General features: G+C 37.6%; 3 protein-coding genes across 53 annotated transcripts in view; 2 read left to right on the top strand and 1 right to left on the bottom strand.

Annotated features, from left to right (window-relative positions):
* The window catches only part of ASAH1 (N-acylsphingosine amidohydrolase 1), a 47,494-nt gene extending 38,250 nt beyond the window's left edge, over positions 1-9,244 (top strand). For both annotated transcript variants that reach the window (XM_072763692.1, XM_072763693.1), the window contains 9 exons: positions 1,476-1,550; positions 3,007-3,052; positions 3,740-3,884; positions 4,421-4,475; positions 4,600-4,681; positions 6,300-6,431; positions 6,538-6,661; positions 7,094-7,150; positions 8,152-9,244. In XM_072763692.1, coding sequence (XP_072619793.1) covers positions 1,476-1,550; positions 3,007-3,052; positions 3,740-3,884; positions 4,421-4,475; positions 4,600-4,681; positions 6,300-6,431; positions 6,538-6,661; positions 7,094-7,150; positions 8,152-8,241 — 806 coding nt within the window. In that variant the 3' untranslated portion in view covers positions 8,242-9,244. The remainder of the gene's footprint in view (positions 1-1,475; positions 1,551-3,006; positions 3,053-3,739; positions 3,885-4,420; positions 4,476-4,599; positions 4,682-6,299; positions 6,432-6,537; positions 6,662-7,093; positions 7,151-8,151) is intronic.
* Positions 1-22,977, top strand: part of FRG1 (FSHD region gene 1) — a 128,999-nt gene that overhangs the window by 74,210 nt on the left and 31,812 nt on the right. The window lies entirely within an intron of this gene.
* PCM1 (pericentriolar material 1) overlaps positions 13,625-22,977 on the bottom strand; it is an 80,330-nt gene continuing 70,977 nt past the window's right edge. For 25 of the 50 annotated variants that reach the window (XM_072763649.1, XM_072763689.1, XM_072763662.1 and 22 more), the window contains 7 exons: positions 22,651-22,786; positions 22,197-22,357; positions 19,667-19,742; positions 18,894-19,144; positions 17,203-17,295; positions 16,986-17,103; positions 13,625-15,519 (listed from right to left, as the gene is read on the bottom strand). In XM_072763649.1, coding sequence (XP_072619750.1) covers positions 15,494-15,519; positions 16,986-17,103; positions 17,203-17,295; positions 18,894-19,144; positions 19,667-19,742; positions 22,197-22,357; positions 22,651-22,786 — 861 coding nt within the window. In that variant the 3' untranslated portion in view covers positions 13,625-15,493. Of the gene's footprint in view, positions 15,520-16,985; positions 17,104-17,202; positions 17,296-18,893; positions 19,145-19,657; positions 19,743-22,196; positions 22,358-22,650; positions 22,787-22,977 lie in introns of all 50 variants that reach the window. The other 25 variants (XM_072763644.1, XM_072763658.1, XM_072763671.1 and 22 more) reach the window with 1 other exon arrangement.

Below are 22,977 nucleotides of genomic sequence, written 5' to 3'. Positions count from 1 at the left end.
CTAAAAAAAAAAAAAGGATGTAGGGGCACCTGGGTGATTCAGTCAGTTAAGCATCTGCCTTCCGCTGTGGTCATGGTCTCAGGGTCCTGGGATCAAGCCGTGAGTCCGGTTTCCTGCTCAGCAGGGAGTCTGCTTCTCCCTCTCCGTCTGTCCCGCCTCTTGCTCTCTCAAATAAATAACATCTTTTAAAAATGCTGTAAAATGATGGTCAACATACTGGAAATACATTCTTGCAGCTTTGATGAAAAACAAGTCTTTAATTCCTTTATTATGTAAAGAACCCTAGCCAATAAATACCACATATCACTATCTCGAGAGAAAAATAAATTAAAAAGATTAACACGTGACTTTTAATAACATAAGAACAGAATCTTACCAAAATGGAAATAAAATAAACATTAGCTTAGAATGGGAAAAAATGTTCAGCTTATTAACATGTTTACATGAATGTGGTAAGAGAAAGCATTCTGTATATCTTTCATTATCTAATTAAAATAATTTTTTTTTGGTTTCAGTTGATAGTGTTACATTAGTTTCAGGTGTACAACATGGTGATCCAGCACATCACTTTACATTTTACTGTGCTCACCCCAGGGGTGGCTACCTTGTGTCATCATATAACACGATTACAGTACCACTGGCTGTACATTCCCTGTGCTGTGCCTTTTGTTCCCGTGATGTATGCCTTTTCATTAAATGCTAAGTGGTAAAATAAATAAATAAATAAATAAATAAATGCTAAGTGGTATTATTATACAGTTTTGGAAAAATATTCAAAAATTAAAATGGATTTTCTTGGTAGCTCTGCACTGATTTTATTAGTAGTTCCTGGATCTCCTTTCTCACCTTAGAAATACTGTCACCTCTAAAAATATGAGCAAAATACATGTTCAGTCTATAACAAAGAGCCAGATGTATTAAGTTATCATATTTTAGGGGCACCTGTGTGGCTCAGTCAGTTAAGTGTCTGACTCATGATTTCAGCTCAGGTCATGACCTCACAGTTTGTGGGATCTAGCCCCACTTTAGGCTCCAAGCTGAGCAATTCTCTGAAATTCTCTCCCTCTGCCCCTCCCCCCACTCATGCATGCCCATGCATGCTCATGCATGCTCTCTCTCCCTCTTTCTCTCAAATAAATCTTTAAAAAACAAGTTATCCTATGTTACCACCCCCAAACCAAATTAAAGTGAAGCATATTGGACATCCTGTCACAGTACAATTAATTCATTGTGCCTGGGTGTTCAGCTTGCCCAAAAAGCTGACCTTTGGGAGTTTTTTATCTTGTATCTGTAGCATACCGGCTGGTGAGATACCACTACCTGACCAGGCTATTCAGGCGTGCTCAGACTGGTCTGCAGACATGTATTGCACAGCAAAAATTCACACGTAGTGATTGTTCAAACTTTAAAAAAAATTTTCTAACAGTGTCATAGTTTTGTATATTGACTAAGAAATGTCCTATCTTTTCTCATAGGAGAGATTCTTTCATTCAATGTTTTCTACGAATTTTTCACCATTTGTACCTCAATAATAACAGAAGACAAAGAAGGTAAATGTGTGCTTGGGGGAGAGGTTGTGGGGGTAGGCAATGCAAAGTACAAATTAAAAGAAAAATCTAAAAATCTAAATAGAATTAGAACTTGTACTATCCAGGCTTACTCTTCAAATTCTGTGTATGTTGCATATAGTTTAAAGATCTTGGGCAGCCCGGATGGCTCAGCGGCTTAGCGCCACCTTTAGCCCAGGGCGTGATCCTGGAGACCCGGGACTGAGTCCCACGTCAGGCTCCCTGCATGGAGCCTGCTTCTCCCTCTACCTGTGTCTCTGCTTCTCTCTCTCTCTGTGTCTCTCATGAATAAATAAATAAAATCTTAAAAAAAAAAAAAGATCTTTAGCACATTTTTAGATATGAATTTAAAATTGTTTATTTTGAGACCACTGTGATGGCTATTAAAGTTTAATTCAGGGGCACCTGGGTCACTCAGTGGTTGAGCATCTGCCTTCAGCTCAGTGCTGATCCTGGAGTTCCAGGATTGAGTCCCACATCGGGCTCCCAGCATGGATCCTGCTTCTCCCTCTGCCTGTGTCTCTGCCCCTCTCTCTCTCTCTCTTTCTCTATGTCTCTCATGAATAAATAAATAAAATCTTAAAAAAAAGAAAAAAAGGCAGTCCCATGAGGCTGTTTGAGTGGGTGAAGTTTGAACTAAGGCGTGAAAGACAGAGTTTATAATGAAGATGAAAGGGAACAACATTCCAGGCAGAGAGAACTATAAGTTCAAAGACGCTGAGACAGGATTGAGCAGCTTGGAGAACAAAAAAAAAAAGTTTAATTCAGGGAGGTAGAAAGCTTGGAAGTGTTTCAGGATTCTAAATATCCTTACCCTTTCACCTAGTCTCCTTTATGCTATTCTTCATGCTTTAGTACAAGTACTCACTCATTATTTTTATGTGCATAATGATCCCCGCCTTTCCTTGAGACACAGGACAAATCCTGTCCCGTCGTTTCCGGCCGAGGGACCCTGTGTAGACCAGGCTCATTTCCCATGTTTTTTTCTGGCAGGCCCCCAGAATGCAAGGCACAGGATGGCTTACCCTGATTTACCATTATACCGCTACTCGCGTTAGAAATCGGCCTGTACCTGACCCTAGAAGTGTTCAGCTGTAGGTAGCCATTCCTGAAGGGGATTGTGTTGGCACGTCACATTAGGTGCGGCTACGCTAGCTACACCCAGCTAGCTGTCCGTGGACCAAAGAAGGACCCCTGATCCCTTTCCCAGATTGTAATTTTACCTGCAACTGTGTGTGCTCTGAGATCAGTATGAGGGGATCTGGCCAGTGTGACGGGCACAGCAGTTTGAGCTTGTTAAGGCTTATGATACTAGGACGCTACTTAATTCTTACTACTGGATTGAGCAGTTGTCAATATCAGTAAACCAGAATTAAGTGTCCAGCTTTGATCAATTATGCTGTCATAACTGCCGCTACATGTCTCTTCTTTAAATCAGGTCATCTACTACATGGGCGAAACATGGATTTTGGAGTATTTCTTGGGTAAGTAAAGATCGTGGTGAGTATCCATCCTTAAGGAAGGGTATGTTGTATTACAAATCGATGAAAAGTAAATCCCAAATCATGCCCAAAATATGATCAGAAGTGAAGATACTGGTTTCCTTAGTTTTTTGTTTGTTTGTTTTTTATAAAGATTTTATTTATTTATTCATGAGAGACAGAGAGAGGCAGAGACACAGGCAGTGGGAGAAGCAGGCTCCATGCAGGGAACCTGACATGGGACTTGATCCAGGGTCTCCAGGATCATGCCCTGGGCTGAAAGTGGCGCTGAACTGCTGAGCCACCCAGGCTGCCCTGGATTCCTTAGTTTTGAGACAAGATGGGCACAGTATTTGTGAGTCTGTAACGGAGCTGAAGCTAGTAAGCAGAAATCTAGAGCATGTTTGAAGGTCCCAGATGCAAGTCCGGTTTATTGCTTAGGAAGGAAGAGCGTTCTATTCTATGTCTACTTAACATTCCTAAAAAAATGTAATGGCTCCTTTGTTGATTGGGCTGTTGTAGTGGGTTATTTAGATTTAGCCTCCGTTTTATCATATGGAAAACAGAGAGTAAAACCACTCGTGTCATAGAGTTCTTGTGAGGCTTGCTCATTATGGAGTAGGGAGAGGAAGCGCCTGATACAATGCCTGGCCATCATCATTATTTTTAAACGAAATCTGTCTTTTGTAGGTGGAACATAAACAATAATACCTGGGTCGTAACTGAGCAGCTCAAACCTTTAACAGTGAACTTGGACTTCCAAAGAAACAATAAAACCGTCTTCAAGGCTTCAAGCTTTGCTGGCTATGTGGGCATGTTAACAGGATTCAAACCAGTAAGGAATCCGCTGTTACGTAACTTTACAGGTAGCTCTGTGTCCTCTTTTTGCTGCCTGTGAAAGATGGGGGTCTAAGGACCCAAGAAGAATATGAAGCCCTGGTTCTTCATCCCTTTGCACTTCCTGTCACAGTCACAGGTGTGAGCTCACGGGATAGAGAAGAGTAGAAAGGGAACGAAGGTTTGTTTCTGAGCCTCTTCTGAGGAAAAAGCGTGTGGCTGGCTCTGCAGGGCTGGAATAGGATATAAATCTGGCACCTGGTCTTCAGTCTGCCGCTTAGACAAGTTGGGCGTTTACTCTCTGCATGTCCTTCTCCTTCTCAGAAAAGTGTGGCCAGTAACATGCCACCTGTTCACTTCACACACTACACGCGAAGATGCTCTCAACTTCTAAGAGCTGTTAACAGAACGTGATAATCCAGTTTTGACTCTGCACCCCCAGCCCCCCGTTCCAGGGGTTGGCACACCTGGTATAAGTACGCTGCCAACAGGGTGGCTGAGGTTTCTGACTTCGTTGCTTTGTCTTGTTTCCAGGGACTGTTCAGTCTTACGTTAAATGAACGTTTCAGCATAAATGGCGGTTACCTGGGTGAGTAGAGAGTTCTTAGCGGGAATTCCGTAGATGTTTTGAGAGGAAGGCTGGGCTGTGTCTTGGGTGCGTAGTCTCACCCCATTGCAGGCCTGTGACACTGTGTATGTTTGATTTCTTCCAGGTGTCATAGAATGGATTTTGGGAAAGAAAGATGCCATGTGGATCGGGTTTATCACTAGATCAGTTCTGGAAAATGGCACAAGGTAATCGGTTTGATTGCTTTATTATCAAACTTAATATTCATTTTAAATTTATTTTTTGTTGGAGATACGACAGAACGTTAACATTAGTTTAAGATGTACAACAAAATGTGTGGGGATTTGTATATATTGTGAAATGATCACCACAATAAGTGTAGCTAACACCCATCGCCACATAGTTACAGAAACCGTTTACTTTGTGTTGAGAACTCTTAAGGTTGACTCTCTAGCAACTGTCATATACACAATACAGTATTATCACCTATTGTCACCACGCTGTCCATGGTATACCCAGGAATTACTATTTTAGAACCGGGAAGTTCGTACCTATTGATCCCCCTTTACCTGTTTCACCCACCCCCCATTCCTCACCTCTTGTAACCACCACTCTGCTCTCTGTATTGATGAGTTTTCCTAGGTTCTGCATGTAAGTGATAGCCTAGGACATTTGTCTTTCTCTGACTTATTTCACTGAGCATAATGCTCTCACAGTCCATCCATGTTGCCACAAATGGCAAGATTTTTTTACGGCTGAGTAATAATCCGTGTGTGTGTGTGTGTGTGTGTGTGTGTGTGTGTGTGTCTAATGCAAAGAATGAACTGATTTATTTAAAAAGTGCTAGAGAGGGATCCCTGGGTGGCGCAGTGGTTTAGCGCCTGCCTTTGGCCCAGGGAGCGATCCTGGAGACCCGAGATCAAATCCCACGTCGGGCTCCTGGTGCATGGAGCCTGCTTCTCCCTCTGCCTATGTCTCTGCCTCTCTCTGTCTCTGTGTGACTATCATAAATAAATAAAAAAAAATTTTTTTAAAAAGTGCTAGAGATAGTGCCAGCATGAAGGGTACCTATTAATTTTTATTGATGTACAAAAACCCACTCATACCAGAAGAAAATTTGTACAATAAAATCTTCATTTAAACTGTTAATATCTGTTAACCTAGTTTAATTCTGCGCTGGTGCAGAAATCTTGTAATAGTAGCTAGCACCACATCCAAGTGATCTAGAATAAATGGGTATCTGATTTTTAATGAGTTCAAGGGAGTAAGATATAGTGGCTTTTCTGAAAATCCACTTTGATTTCTAAAAGCCCTAGTTTTCAAGGTTACGTTCTATTCCCTAAGTTCTATAAATAGTAATATTATTTCCTCTTGATCTGTTGTTGACTAAAAGGCTTAAACAATAAGGGTGGAAGATAATTTCTTGAGGCCATTTGGTTTGTCCTTCACATTAGGGGATATTTCAGATCTTGGTTTTACCACATGGTGTCAGCGGTTGTTCCTCCATGAGCCATTGTGCACCACCCTTTTTTAAAAGAACATGTTGGGCAGCCCTGATGCCCCAGCAGTTTGGCACCGTCTTCCGCCCAGGGTGTGATCCTGGAGACCTGGGATCGAGTCCCACGTCGGGCTCCCTGCATGGAGCCTGCTTCTCCCTCTGCCTGTGTCTCTGCCTCCCTCTCTCTCTCTCTCTGTCATGAATAAATAAAATCTTAAAGAAAAAATAATAAAAAAAAGAACATGTTTCTCAGAGACTTGTGTTCCTTTAGTCTCCACAGCTAAAAATTTTTCATTCCAAGTCACCTAAAAATGTTTACTTTTTTCTTTTTTGGTGTTTCTATGTAGTTACGAAGAAGCCAAGAATACATTGATCAAAACCAAGATATTGGCCCCAGCATACTTTATCCTGGGAGGCAACAAGTCTGGGGAGGGTTGTGTGATCACACGAGATAGAAAACAGTCTTTGGATGTATATGAGTAAGTACACGTGTTCACACAAAGTAAGCAGAAACTAAAGCATAGACTGACATATTTATGAGTTTAAGGTAGGAAGCCTAAGCAGAATTTCTTCTTTTCTATCTAGACTCAACCCCAAGCAGAATAGATGGTATGTGGTACAAACAAATTATGACCGTTGGAAAAATCCTCTCTTTCTTGATGATCGCAGAACACCTGCAAAGATGTGTCTAAACCAGACAACCCAAGAGGTACATTCACATGTCATATGTAGAAAGAAATGGTGACCTTTAAAGATTATCTTAGTTGTGGCATTTTTCTTTGGCCTTTGAAGAATTGATAAACTTTCTGGGAAGTATCGCTGGACAGTCTGTACTGTTTTTGTTTTGAATCTAAAGATCAAAGTTGTATTGTACTTGCCTTTTTGACTCTAATGCTGGACACCACTGTGTGAAGTTGAATGACAAACAGGCAAGAATTAAGAGGGCAGAAGAGAGAGAAAAAGTTGTTAATGTTAATCCAATTAGCTCTGTTTCTAACTAACAGCGATGCCAAGGGCAGTTCTTTAGGGGGATTGTGGGGAGGTAGACAAGAATGTCATGGTTTCTGATGACCTATTTTTGTGCATAAGGCTACTGACATATGCATTTTATTTAATGAACTCAATTATTTTTGTGTTTTAGAATATCTCATTTGCAACCATGTATGATGTCCTATCAACAAAACCTGTCCTTAACAAGGTATTTAAAAATATATATATATATATATACACTTTTAGGAAAATAACTTGGTCCTGTGTTTTATTTTTCCCTGTTATCTTGGATCAATTGGAGCTAGGACCCCAAGTCCTGTTCCCCATAAGGTTGATTTTTAAAAATGTTTTATGTGACTAAAACAGTAACTCTTGGGATAGGACAGATTGATTAATGTTGTTATGTTGTTTGATGTCCAAATTGGTCAAAGTACTGTTTCCAGTTTTACTTCCACAACATTTATATGTAGCCTTTTACTTTTGACTTACCCTGTCAGAAATTTCATGCTGTACACAACTAACACCTAAAACTCAGCCAGGTCTGAAGTCTGTTTACAGACAGAGTTTTGTGCCTGCATAGTTTCCCCCACTGTGTTAGAAACGCAGTAAGGGTGGGGGGGCTGGGGGGGCTCAGCTGGTGAGGTGTCTGCCTTGGGCTCAGGTCATGGTCCTGGGATCGCGCCCTGCTTTGGGCTCCTTTCTCAGAAATCCTTTCCCCCTGCTCATGCACTCTCTGTCAAATAAATAAAATTTTTTAAAAAAGAAAGAAAGCAAATGCGCTAAGGATAAGGACAGCCACAGCTGAGCCGGTACAGTCCACGGTATACGCCATTAGGTTTTGCAAGGACCACTGGTGATACTGTTGAGGGTTAAAGTGTTGTGGCGAAGCAGTGTCCTACTTAGAAATAAGATCTCTAAGGAACTGAGGGGATTCTTTCCTGAGCCTATTTATATTCATGACTCGGAATAGTGGCTCTATTGAAGTTAGTTGTTTATTTTTTCAGTTGTATTCCTAAATGGTGAACTATAATTATTATTGACTATTTGTCTTTGTATATTTATTTTTATGACTTTATTTATATACAATTTATGTATTATTTTATATTAAGTAACTTCATAAAGCAGTTTGACATGTATAGAAATGCCAGTAGAAGTCAGGACACCTTAGAATTGGAAAGATCCTTAAAGTAAATGTAACTTTTCTTTCAGCTGACTGTATTCACAACCTTGATGGACGTTACCAAAGGTCAATATGAAACTTACCTGCGGGATTGCCCAGACCCTTGCATAGGTTGGTGAGCACACACCTGGCCCCTAGAATGCTCTGTCTGTGGCATGAAGATGGAAACTCACATGCATCCACCTAGTGCAGCCGTCTGATGTCCTTGCAAAGACCAAGACTTGGCAGTTTCTTGTGGAGGCATGGGCTTGTCTTTCTTATGTTTACAGTTCACAGGCTATATTTGCCATAACAGTTGATTCTCCTCATTTACAGGTAACTTCTTTATGTACAAAAATCAATCATCTAGAATTTACAGTTTCTCTTTACTTTGACATTTGGGGATGGGGATGGGCAATGACATATGGGACCCACCTCCATAGAATGAAGCAAGAATCTTGGTGGGTGTTGAATCCAGCACATCTGTACATTGTTCAGTTTTTCACTTTAATCCACATATTTGTATGTTTTTCTTTCCTTCTGGTTCCAACTACTATTAAAATTAGCATTCTGTGGTCTTTGCTGTCTGTGACAGCAATGTAATTTCACTAATTTTGATTGGAGGGGGATGAGACAGACATTCAACTGTGTATTAATCTTAATAGGCAAGAATACTTGAGCTTTTGACCCTGAATAGAAGCAATTTTTTAGGTTCATGAAGTAATCCATGTACAAGGCAGCCTTTCATGCTCAGAATTGACACGTCCCTTTTTTCATAATTACTCTACCTCCCAGAAACTCTAGGCAGTTGTTAACTTCAGAAACTGAGTTCCAGGTTCTGTGAAGAGGTCAAACAGCCTTGTGAAAATTGAGAGGTGAACCCATAAACTTACATAAATATCATTCATGTAATAAATGTTTAGTTTGTTTCTCTGATCAATATGTATTTTTAAAAAACTTAAGTTACTAAAAGTGTTTTTCAGAAATCAGTCTATTTATGAAAGTGCTAATAGAACTTATTAATAACCTTTCAGACATTAACCATTAACTGTGAAATGCATGCCAGTTGGGCGAGACTGTATCCACTTCATTTTGTATAATGTCGTGTACTCATGATGCTCAATAAACAATCCCTGGAAGTACTGTCAGCAGTCACGTATGCTGATTCTCCGGATACCCACATGCCGGTGTGAGGGCGGCGGTTATGGAGAAATGGAAGCTGAACACAGCATCTGAATTAAATTATAAGGGTTATGTAGGTGGGTTCTTCAGCTTATGATTAAATGGCCACTATCTTACATGACTAATCTTACCACCTCTAAACCCAGTGGTGTCAACAGGACACAGGTGTGCAAAGGCTACTTTTCCCCTGGAAGGAGGTGCTTCCACAAAACTATAGTGATGCTAGTACTGTCTTAGTGAAGTGAGAGGGTTACAAGAGGACTTGTATTAAAATAAGATTTGATTAAAAAAAAACAAAACCTCAAGAGTGCCTGGCTGGCTCAGTCGCAGGAGCTTGCGACTCAATGTTGGGAGTCATGAGTCCAAGCCCAATGTTGGGTGTGATTACTTAAAAAAATAGATACAATCTTTAAAAAAAAAAAAAAACCTTCAGATTTTGTCCCTCTTATAAAAATGAAGTCAGGTTAACTTGTATTTTTTTCTAAAGTTGTAGCTTTTGATATTCATAATAAATACGTGAGATGCTGTTTTAGACCAGTTCCTCAGGACCACATCAAAGAATATGGAGGAAGTAACAACTGGCAGTAAGATTCTCGGTAATGATGCTCAGTGGTTAAAAAAGAAAAACACTTATAAAATAGGATATAGAGTATAAGCCTATTTATAGATGTACTTAGGCATAATTAGATACACATCTAGAATATAGAAAGAGAACGGGGAGGGTGTTTATCAAGATGTTCCCACTGGATGGTGGTAGTAACTGCTTTGTTAATTTGGAGAGGACATTAGTAAGACTACAGGTGTACTTCGTTTTATTGCACTTTGCTTTAACTGTGCTTCACAGATACTGTTTTTTACAAATAGGTTTGTGGCAGCCCTGCGTCAAGCATGTCTAGCAGCACCGTTTTCTAACAGCATCTGCTATTTTGTGCCTGTGTCACATTTTAGTAATCCTCACAAAATTCCAGGCTTTTTCATTGTTACTGTATTTGATTTGGTGACCTACCTGCCGTCTCTGTCCTTCTCCATGGGCCTCCCTACTCCCTGAGACACCGCAGTATTGAAATTAGGCAAATTTAGAACCATACAGTGGCTTCCAAGTGTTCAAATGTCCATTTATTTATTGATGGACACTGTGTTGCTTCTATGTGTTGGTTATTGTAAACAATGCTGGTATACATAGGGGTGCAGATAACTCTTTGAATTAATATTTTCATTTTCTTTGGGCAAATGGCCAGTAGAGGCATTACTGGATCGGGTGGAATTGCAGTTTTTAATTTTTTAAGGAACCTCTGTACTGTTGTCCAGTACTGTTGCTGCACCAGTTTGCATTCCCAGCAGTGCATGAGGGTTCCTTTTTCTCCACAGCCTCACCTACACATAGATGTTAATCTTTTTGATAACAGCCATTCTGACAGGTGTGAGGTGATATCTCATTGTGGTTTTGATTTGCATTTCCCTGGTAATTAGTGATGTTGAGCATCTTTTCATGTGTATGTTGGCCATCTGGATGTCTTCTTTGGAAAAATGCCTATTCAGATCTTCCACCTATTTTTAATAGGATTTTTCTTTTTTGTTATTGTGTTTTAGGTGTTATGTATTTTGGATATTCTTCATTGGATAAGTCATTGGCAGGTATCTCCTCCCATTCAGTAGGTTGCCATGTCTCTCACTATAAATGAAAAGCTAAAGATGACTAAGCTTAGTGAGGAAGGCACATAGAAAGCCACGAAGGGCTGAAAACTAGGGCTCTTGGGCCAAACCTGGCAAGTAGTGAATGCAAAGAAAAAGTTCTTCAGGGACATTGAAAGTGCTGTTCTGGTGAACACACATAGGTTAGAAAGCAAAACAGCCTTACAGCTGATACAGAGAAAGTTTTAGTGGTCTGGTAGGAAGATCAAGCCAGCCACAACATCCCCACAAGCCACAGCCTGATCCAGAGAAAGACTCTAACTCTCTTCAATCCTGTGAAGGCTGAGAGAGGTCTGGAGAAGCTGCAGAAGAAAAGCTGGAAGCCAGCAGTGGTTGGGTCCTGAGGTTTAAGGGAAGAAGCCATCTCCATAACATAAAACTTCAGGGTGAAGCAGTAAGTGCTGATATAGAAGCTGCAGAAAGTCACCCAGAAGATATAACTCAGATAAATCAAGGAAAGTGGCTCCACTAAACGACAGATTTTCAGTGCAGATGAAAGAGCTTTCTTTTCGAAGATGCCATTTAGGACTTCATTAGCTAGAGAGAAATCAAGGCCTGGCTTCAAAGCTTCAAGGGACAGGCTGTCTCTGTTAGGAGCTAATGCACCTGGTGACTAAGTTGAAGCCAGTGTTCAATGACCAGTCTGTAAACAAAGCCCATGGTTGAGGCCTACATATCAGAAATAAAAGACCTCTTTCAAAATATTACTGCTCATTAACAATGTACCTGGTTACCAGAGAGCTCTGATGGAGATGTACATGATTCCTGCTGTTTTCAGCCTGCTAACACAACATCCATATTCTGCAGTACATGAATCAAAGAGTAGTTCTTTCAAGTCCTATTATTTAAGAAATACATTTGTAAGGCTGTAACTGTCCTAGACAGTGATTACTCAAATGGATCTGGGCAATGTAAATTAAACCTTCTGGAAGGAATTCACCATTCTAGATGCCATAATCAATTGTGCTTCATGGAAGAGGTCAAAATATCAGTGTTAACAAGTGTGTGAAAGATGCTGATTCTAACACTCAAGGATGACTTTAAGGGGCTTCAAGACTTCAGTGGAGGAAGTAACTACAGATGTTGTGGAAATAACAGAACTAGAATTAGGAGTGGAGCCTGAAGTGGAGGGTGGGTGCCTGGCTCAGTAGAGCATGCAATTCTTGATCTTGGGGTTGTAAGTTCAAGCCCCATGTTGGGTAGATACAGGTGTGTATGAACTGCTGCAATCTTATAAAACTTGAATGGCTGAGGAGTTGCTTCTTATGGATGAGCAGAGAAAGTGGTTTCTTTAGATGGAATCTACTGGGGAAGATGCTATGAAGATTGTTGAAATGACAGGAAAAGATGGAGAATATTACATAAACTTAAGGAGCAGCAGGGCGAGAGGACTGACTCTAATTTTGGAAGTAGTTCTGTGGGTAAAATGCTATCCAACACATCAGTATGCTAAAAAGAAAGGAAATCATTTGATATGGGCAGACTTCATTGTTGTTTTAAGAAATTGCCATGGCCAACCCAGCCTTCAGCAACCACCAATCTTTGTCAGCAGCCACCAATATCCAGGCAAGACCTTCCACCAGCAAAATGATTATAACTTGCTAAAAGCTCAGATGACAGCATTTTTTAGCAGTAAAACACATTGTTTTTTCAGTCATAGAGCCATTGCACAGTCAATAGTCTACAGTATAGTGTAAACATAAACTTTTATATACCCTTATATGAAACCAAAAATATTTGACTCACTTTACTGCAGTGGTCTAGAACCAAACCTGTAATATCTTCAAAGTATGCCTGTACTACTTTCACACCATCATCAAGTTGAAAAACCATAATTCCAACCATCATTAAGTTAGGGACTGTTAGTATATTAATGAGGTTTGTAAGAGACAACTTGAACTCAAGCTCTATAATGCAATTTGTTTTCAAAATATTCAAATCCATAACTTTCTGTAAATAGCTGGCCCAAACATTATGAGTCTGGGCAGATGAACTGGTAATAAATTAATCAAAGTTATTTAAAGGCACAGGATTCCCTTCTCTGTTCCTTAATGGAAAATGAGCCAAGCAGAGACACCAATGATTCTGAGGAAGAAACCAGATGTATAAAGACAACCAACATTAAAGTAGCAATTAGAATTATATGGCAAGAACAAGAAATGATCACTCTTCCAGACAAGGCAACTAGGCAGCTGTATTTGCACAGTGAAACATGTGACATCCAGAGCTCATTGTTTCTTACAGGTAAAGAATAAACTCTATATTAAGTAAAACTGGGCAATAAACAAGAAACATGCCAGTCTAACTTTTGAGTAATATGAGAATGTTTTCTACATAGTATATGAAAGAGATATAGTTAGGAAATAATAGAATTACAGAGTAATTCTATTATTTCTATGTTATTATAGTATAATTATGTTATTTCTAATATTTATATTATTTATTGTTATTCCTACTGTAAGAAAAATGCTCTTAAATTGGTAAGTCCTCCCTGACTAGATGTTGGGTCTCTGTTTTTCATGTCTTAGATTTTTTGTTTGTTTGGTTCTTTTTTTCTTACATTTAAAATTGTCAAGCCATAAATAATTCTGGAATAAATTCTAAGGCATAAATGATTATGTCAGTTTAAATGAAAATGCAAATTCATGGTTGTATGGAGGATATACATTTATTAACAGTGAAAAAGCAGCTATGCAAAGTGAATGTTACAAAATACAAAGAGTACCTGCACAGTCTGGTGAGCTATGTTAAGCATTCTCTCAACCTGCATAAGGTTCTCTCATTTTCACCTTTTCTTCCTCTTTTATCTATAACCAGATTTTCAACCTAAACATTAACGAATAGGAATATTTATTGCCTAAACTTTGAGCAACAGTTACTAAGGAAAGGGTCAAACAAGTTATCTGATCTTCAGCCCCAGAGATTGTAAAACTGAATTATCTTCTAAAATAAAAAAGAGTAGATGACAGCAACTGTAACACAAGTCACAGGTGCTAGGAAAATAACTCCGATAGGATTGGTCTTCCACTGGATTGCACTTTAATCTGCAGGTAGAGAGACGCAGCCATAATATGCGTAAGGCTTGGCTTGAATGTCAATATGAAATTCTCCCCTTTTTGTTCAGAGTCTAGAAAACATACATGTATAGAAACTTAAGTATTCATATAATCTAATTTGTTTCAGCTTCCCAGGAGTCAAACTGGGTAAGAATTCCTGATTCTGAATGGTTATCTGAATAGGTTTTTAAATTAATGTTGGGAGAGCTATACTTCACATAATTAGCAATATAGTAAATGTCCTTAAAGGGAAATCCTCATTTAACACTCCCTGACTGGGCATTATAATTTTACATTGAAGTATATGGCAAATAAGAATTTTGAAGGAATACCAACCAAATTCTTTGGGTATTTCAGTAAATTGTTAATAAATTTTAAAGACCACTAACTGAAACTAATTCTTCATATTTTATTCAACAAAAAACCTATATGACTGAATTGTTAACTGGCTGTGAAGCCTTAGTTGGGTATATTGCAAGTTTGCAATCTAAAGATAATTCACTTTTGAAAAACTGAGTTACTTGGTGATGAAGAAATTCCATACATATTCATTACTTAATACTTCATTTGCAAATCTACTTCTCTCTCACCACACACAGAATCAACTGTTATGCTTTGGTCTTAAAATTACCATCTCAAAAGGCAAGCTTGTCTGAAGACATATAGAGCCTTAACATTCTGGTACATAAAACTTAGTTCTGTAAATCCCTACTTGAGAGGGTTTGGTTCTTCATGTAAAATTTATCACAGTGTTACTTGTTTGTGCAGAAATACTCCCTAATTATATAACTTTTTTTTTAAAAGACCGTGGCAACATAGATAGGAACTGAATTCTGGAAAATATTTATCTGATAAGGACATGTGTTCTAAACATCCAATTTGAACAGAATATTTACATGCTATAATAACTTCACCAATGTCCTGGATACCTTTATAACTTGCCTGTTCTTGCACAAGAATAAGACATGCAGGTGTCTAGACCCAGCAGCAGCAACACTGACACTATTTGGAAGCCTCGTCTAATGCTGGTCTTACTAAATTCTGTATTTCTCTAACTCTTGCTCTTCTCTGAATATCCGAATCATATAGAAGGGTGACTTTATAGAATTCAACATAATTTCCAAAAAAAGTACTTTACAGAGAAGTCCAAACTTTATTTAAAACTACATCTTAAATTTAACGATACCAAACATCACAAAGGAAGGGGAAAAAAAATCGACAGAAAAATTTTTAAAAAAAGGAAAGAAAGAAGAAAACCCCAGAGTGTATCAAGGCTGGAATCTGTCCAGAATTCAGTTTCTGATGTTTTAAACTGCCACGGGCAGAAATTAGCACACCTATCAAGAATGCAGTGTCAAACTAATTTACATCTTTATACAGATCAAAACAGATGTTTATTTAGTGCCAAGTTCATATATGCATTGACTATGTAAAGCGAGTTAGATGAGCTTCTGAAGACCTCTCATACGCTTTGGGCTCCCACTGTTTCTGAAAAACAGAATAATGCACTGTAAGTTACTGAATTAACACCTTACTAGAATTTAATACTGTTCTCTTTCATTAAAACTTTTAGCATTAAGGTATTATAAAGGAGATATTTAGTTTAAAAATAGGTGATGGTTTCCATTTGAAGATTGCATACTGAGCAGATACTTCTTAAGAAAACTCCCCACCAGAAAAGAAAACTATATAAAACTGACTAAATCTCAACCAACAAGAGTGGCTGGGAGGGAAAGCCGGCCAGGAGATGACAAATCCCTGGAATGCTCAAAGCAGATGGAGACAAGATAAAGGGGGTGGGGCTCAGCCTGGACCCATTAGGGGGCAGCAGGTGAGATTCTAACAAGGAGAACTGGGTTCAATACTGGGAAATTAATTGAAAGTTTGAAATTTAGTCTATGCTTCTCTTCACACCTCATTTCTAGGGGAAAAAAAAAACTCTTGTATGATTTTTTTAAAGATTATTTATTCATGAGAGACACAGAGAGAGAGAGGCAGAAGCAAGGTTCCATGCAGGGAGCCCAATGCGGGACTCGATCCCAGGTCTCCACGATCAAGCCCTGGGCCGAAGGCAAGCGCCAAACGCTGAACCACCCAGGGATCCCCAAATCTTATAGAATTTGATTAATGAATTGATAAGAGTAACAAAAAGAAAATCGTTTGATTTTGATGTAAGACACATTCTCCTCTGGGTGGCCCAGGGGTTGTGCTATTAGATCCATAAAGAAGGAAATCTGGGATTATCAATTGGCTCTCCAATGAGTCATCTTTACACCAAATGGTCTTCAGAAAAAGTAAGTTTTAACTATTAGTTACAAAAATGTGTTTTTATAACCTTAATGTAAGAAGATGAGTAAGAGTGGACAGAAAAAGCAGAAAGAAAAGGCGGTAGCCGCGGAGTCACGACCAAAGCTAATGGAACTAGAAAACAAATATATTTAAAATAAAGGTCATGAACAGAAAAACCAAAAATAATAAAGATCCAAATGCTCACTTTTCATATGGAAGACAAGAGATGTCTGAATTTTTTAAATTAAGAAAAATTAAAAAAAAAAAAAAGAAAAATTACAAGTATATTAATTCAGAAATATACAAGGTCTCACCCAGAAGAACTAAAAACCAATAGTTAAATGGGATACTGCCAGGTTATCATGAATTCTTTTGTATCTTTCCTTCTTAAATTATGTGCATCTCTTACACTGCTAAAACTCAAGATTTTAAAAACAAAAAAACTCAAGATTTTAAAAACAAAAAAACTCAAGATTTTAAAAACAAAAAAATTATCTGATAATACTATTTTATAAATTAGGCAATGGACCGAGACTTTTTACAGAATTAGGCTTCCCTTCCAGTATTTGGCTTAAATCTTCCAAGTACTAATAATGGATTTAAAAAACAAAATGATGGTACCAAGGTTTGTTAATTTTTCAGTATGATATGGTTGAAACTCTTACCAGGTTCTTTTAGTGTCTGAGAATTCCCAGCTAATTCTTCGGTCTGCATTTCACATAGTATTTCACCAGATAAATGGTTTTTCTGTTGCTCTTCTACCATTTTCTTCCTTAGATCTGCCTTTGAAATGAAGGAAAAAAAAAAAAACCTGAAAAATCAGTTTTCATCCCAGTAGTATTTGTTATATAAAGACAAGTTTAATTAAAGAGAGCAAAATACCTCTGAGTATATTGTCAGTTTAAGTGGTAAATCTTCAACTTTCACAAAGTCTTCTTCATCAGATTTTTGACTTATGTTACCAGATTCTGCTTCCTGTAAGATAAATTATATTTAATGAAGGCAATCTACTCTATCTCTGGATCTAAGCCTTTAAAATCATCCATGTCAACAGATAAAATGGATTCTTATATAGGAGTATACATCAGTAATTCTATCCTATTTGGTTTTTCTGTGTTCAGCTCTATGAATAAAAGCAAAGCTGGAGTGCACAGGACAGGTCGTGCACTTGCAGCTATGGGGCATGCTGTCAAGCATTTCTGTCTCCATTTGAAAAAAAACACAGAGCCAGCTTATTATGCAGGTTACAGGAAGAAACAGTAGTTACACTGAGGACTAAAACAGAACAAGAATTCTGGTTTTTTGATAATTTTGTGGAATCCCATCAGAGTGTATGCAGCAGAATATAAGTAAACATTTACAGGCTTTCAGTATCAACTCTATGGAAGTTGAGAAAGATGAAGCATGAATCTAACAACTCACTTCTGTGATCACTTCATTATTCTCCTACTTTCTGATTTTTAATGGTATCATTTTACCAATTACTCAAGTGGAAACCTTAGATTTTTCCTCTTTCAACATTTCTCACCCATCTCTATCTCTCATTAAGCTTGTACTTGATATTCCTATGGTAAGGGAGCCTCCTAACAGCATTCTTGACAACATTATCTTACATAGTCATCATATTCATCTTCAAAAACCATGACTTCAGCCATTTGTTATTCTTGTGCAAAAACCTTTAGGAGTGTCCCTTGCCTAAATTTCAAATTCAAGTCCCTCTATCAGACTTAATATCAACTGACTGCTTCCTAGAGCAACTCTGTAACAGAGGTAACTTTCAGAGTTATAAATGCTAATTTTTTGTTTGATGAAGCCATCAAAACAGTTAAGTTACTCTACTAATGTTTTTGAAATATTAGACTTCCTTAATGAGAAATTATGAAATCATAATTGTAAACTATATCTTTAGGAAGAAAACTGATGTTAATTAACAAAACAAAACAAAACACACATTCCTGCTTAGACCTAAAAGTATATTGTTAAAAATCCCTCAATTTTCGCCAAGTCTATAAAACATAATTCAAGATCCAAAAAATAACTTACAAAAAAAAAAAAAAAAAAAAAACTTACTTGCTATAAAATTAAACTGAAATGAAAATGTCCAGAGTAAAACTTACCTACTTACATCCTAGGTACAGATTTGCTACCATATATGTCTTTCATTTGCCATATATAGAGAAGGAGTCTACTGCTATCAAACTGTAAACTTTCAGGTTTATCAAAGATTTATGAAATGTTCTAAAACTATTGAGATGTCAAGCATGGATTCTGTAAGAGATTAATGATGATTCACAAATTTGCTCAAGATCTGAACTTGAACTCTCTCAAGGTTGCCACCTAAAAATCAAGATCTGGGTCATAAATTTATAAAGAAGAATAGGTTTTGAGATGATCATCCTAATTCACTATCACCCTTCTGTTCAAGTTTAAAGTAAGTTTGAGTAAGAAATATCTTTCAGCAGTTTCTAAATCTAAATACAAACACAAACACACCTAGTCTGTGTTTACAGACTGAAAATGTTAACCTGAAAATGAAGAAATATGCACAGAAATGAAATGTAAATGATACATACATAGTCATTCACTAACACTGGAGATTCAGTATCAGGACTTCCAGCCAGAGAGCTTTCAGGAGTTTCTTGAGCAGATTTAACTTCTTTGACTGTAGGCACCAAGGTTTCGATTTCAGGTAAAGGCAAAGGGTTAGGCTGTTTAGATGAATCGATGGTAGTCAGAGAGTCTTTTTGGACAGCGCTATTCAAAGGCTGCTCATTTTCCAAGATATTGAGGTAACAGGGTTTCACAGGAGTACTATCTTGGTCATCTGTTATGAAAAGAAAGTCTTATCATTAGTGTAATGCAACAGCTGTTAAATTTTAAAATTACACCAACTAGTATGTATGAATGAATAATCAAGACATTTAAGACCCAAAAAAAGAGACAATTATAAATTTTTCCTTATCAGTGATTCCTAAAATTATTGATCAGATTTAACAGAGGATGTTTTAAAAATTAGACTCTTGACATCCACCCAATTTCTAATGAAGCAGGATATTCATGAGTAATACCCAGGAATGGGTATTCTAAAAAATCCCCCACATTTATATCTAAAGATACTTTCTTGTAAGATTTTTTTCTATGTGTTTAATTATCAGCTTTTCTCGAGCAGTTGTTTGAAGGAAAAAAGTCCTGTTTTCTACAAAGGATTTAGGGGAAGAAAAAAAGACATACATCAGGTCCAAAAATACCTTCAAACTTACATTAGCTAAGAATTTATTTTTTTAGCTTTTAAGCACATTAAGGGCACTTTAGATAATCTTAAAATTGAACACTTTACATTTCTTGCCTTTACTAGTAGTGGGATCTTGTTCTGATGGGACATTTTTGCTTTCTCCTGATTTTTCAAAGTCATGTTGTAGTACCTAGAAGGAAAAAGTGATGTCTTAATAGCAAGGCCTAAAATATATGGCCATTATATAGGAGATGGTTAAGAATGTAAGGTTGTCTGTCCAACCTGAGACTTTCATACAAGGGAATTTAAAAATATCTTCTGAAAGTGTTCAAGAAGGCGGCTGTAGTTGAAACTTTAAGATGGCTAAGTAAAAAGGTTTTACTTTTTCCTTAACCTCAAAATAATAGAGAACTAGAGTATTATGGATTCCACTGGGTTTTTTTTTTTTTAATTTTCATATCAGACTCTCTTGAATGAAACTAAGAGACATCCATTTATTTGTAGATGTTAAGTGAATGGAAGAGTTGAGGGGGGAAAGATAAAGCCTAGTGCCTTTAGCAGGAGGAGAGAACAAAATCAGAATCCCCTCATGCACGGAAGGGGAATAGTGTGGATGAAAAGAAGGTGGTGCTGGTGGTTCTTGAAAGCTGTTTAAAGAAAATGCAAACACTGAAGTTCCCTCCCCCAACTTTGACAGAAAATGGGAGACCATATTTTGGATAAGTTGAACTAGTAAGCCTCAAACCTCGGGGGTTGCCAGGGTTAAGGGTGGGGTGCAAAAAGCACAAATAAGGATAGGGTAAAATGTCATGCTGAAAACAGAAGGATTCAGCACAAGTCTTTGAATAGTGATGGTACCTTCAGCACCATGCCCACATCTAGCTCCTGAACGCAGGCAGCCAAGAAGTATAAATATAGACCTCCTCCTAGGCAGGAGGAGAATAGAAGACCCTTTGCAAAAACAAGCCACTCCGGAGAAAAGACCAATAGCTATCAACATTTGGGATTTTCTGTCAAAAAGCTATCTAAGCCTGACAGCGAAGCCCAGAGCAAACTCAACTGGCTTTCTAGTATATCTTTTTAGTATAAACAATGAAGGCACCACTGACATTTGAAGAAAGCCTCCAGATGGGTAAGAGAAGATAGTGCCTCTCTAACAGCATGCTATAAAAAAGTAATCAAAACAAAAATATTTAGAAATTAAAAATATGACATTTGTATAAGTATTAAATCTTCCAGAAAGTAAAACAACAACAAAAAGCAATGGGAGAATAAAAGGAAGAGGAGAAAATCAGAAAATCAACCCATGAGGGCTAATAATGTCTGACAGTATTAATTCCAAGAGGAATGAAAGAAAAACAGTGGGGAAGAAATACAAAAAAAAAGAACATTTACCAAAATAAAGGACATGGTTATCGATTACTTACAGACCCACTAAGTACCCAGTAGAGTGAATGAAAGTAGAGGCACAACAATGTGTATCACTGTAAAACTCCAGAACTCCTGGGGGCGGGGGTGGAGGTGGGGATGGGGTTATGTGGGAAAGAAGTAAGATACAAAGAATCAGAACTAAAAAAGGCATTAGCCTTCTCAACAGAGGCACTGAAAACTGGAATACAAAGGAGTAATGCCTCAAAAATTTAAGGGAAGATAATGGTTCAACATGGAAGAATTTAAAGATTTTCTTAGACATTTAAAAAGTCTCAAAATATTTATCATTGATGCACTCTTTCTCAGAGAAGTACTAGAGATCTGCTCTACCAAAATGAGGTAAAAGGAGAAGACTGGATTTCAGAAACAAATGGAATAAAGAATGACAAGGGGGATTCCCAGGCTGCTAGCTAGTGAGCAAGTCTAATGAAGAGCCAAAGCCAGGATGAAGCAGGAAGGGTATGTGCAGAAAAGTCTACTGAGAAGTTTATACAGCTATTGGTGGGCAGAACAAAGACTTCGGTGTGTGTCAAAGAAAATTAGGCAAATAAAAAATTGAGACAATTACTAATTTCAGGTGAAAAAATTGTATAAGACTAAGCTTTTGCTTAGTTTGGCAGTCAGTAATATTTATGTAGTCTGATAAAATCTATGGTTAAATGTAGATTTAAGCAAAAGATACAACTGAATGAGGACAGGATTAATATAATTAAATGAGTCATAAGTGATCTAAAAAGTCTTCACCTACTATAATAGGAAGTCAAAAGAGAATGTCAAGTGCATAAGTGAAATAAAAATACACACATGCTATTCAGAAATAGAGAGTCAAATAGCCAAAGAAATCATACAAAGTGCTGCCTGTGGGACAGGATGAAGTGGAGGTAGCAAAGGGAATGATTTTGTTATATACTATTTCCATGTATAAGTAGGAAATACATAAAGATAAATGAAAACTCCAGATCTTCCAAGTAATGTCAGTTTTTAGGACTTGTTACACACACAAAAAAGAAAAAAAGATTAAAGTGTTATACATATAAGCATTGCTAAATACAAAAATAAACTAGTGTTTGAGATTTCAATAAGGGTATTAATGAAATTTGTTTATTCATGAAAACAAGAACAAGGAAGCTGTAAATTTTGACATCTTTAAAAAGATCTGCCTTCAGTAATTAAAGAAGACTGGAGGAAGATGTGTTGGTCTGGACTGGAATACCTGATCATCATGTTCAGTTTCTTCTGTAGCTTCAGTGTTAGCCTGAAGTGACGTCTGGACATCCACAGGTCCCTCTTCAAATTCTTCTATTTCTTCATCCTCATTCTCGTCTTCTCCACTTCCATAATTAGTCAAAGCCTGAGTTTCAGCTTTGGACAAGTCTAAGTTAATTAACAGAGATTTTAGTAAATTTCCAGCACTGAGTCTTAATAGAAGCTACCATGTACTGCATTCCTACATTACGCAAGTCCTTTATATGTGGTATCTGAGATCTTCAAAAGAGTAAGCAGGACAGTGTGGTGCTGAAAGGACAGGTCATTTGGTCAAGTCCACACCAGACTGTTCAGAATTGTTGGACACACAATTCTACGTCCATTACACTCCGCCCAACTGTTTGGATAAGTGACCTAAAAAGGGCTAACGTATACACCCGGTATGGAATCTTTACACTTACTAATAGACACCGGACATTCTTCACTTTCTTCATCTTCCTCTTGATCAGAAACATCTGATCTCACATTTTTGGGACCATCACCATCATATATCTCAGATGTCTGAGTCTGCTTAACTGTTTCAGTTTCATCCTTGTCCTAGCCACAAATACATGTAATGAATTCCTTAAAATATATTTTAAAATATATAGAGTAAACTTATCACAAAAATTAGTATCTAATATAAATAACAAAGTTTTTTTAAAAGAAAATTAAGTTTTGTCAGAAGAAAGGACAACTGATAATAAAGTTTTCTCTCAAACAGGGTAAAAGCTGTTAAAGTTATTTAA

The sequence above is a fragment of the Vulpes vulpes genome, chromosome 7 (genome assembly GCF_048418805.1).
Source record: "Vulpes vulpes isolate BD-2025 chromosome 7, VulVul3, whole genome shotgun sequence".
Classification (NCBI taxonomy): Eukaryota; Metazoa; Chordata; class Mammalia; order Carnivora; family Canidae; genus Vulpes; species Vulpes vulpes.
This window is presented reverse-complemented; position numbering and strand designations above follow the sequence as displayed.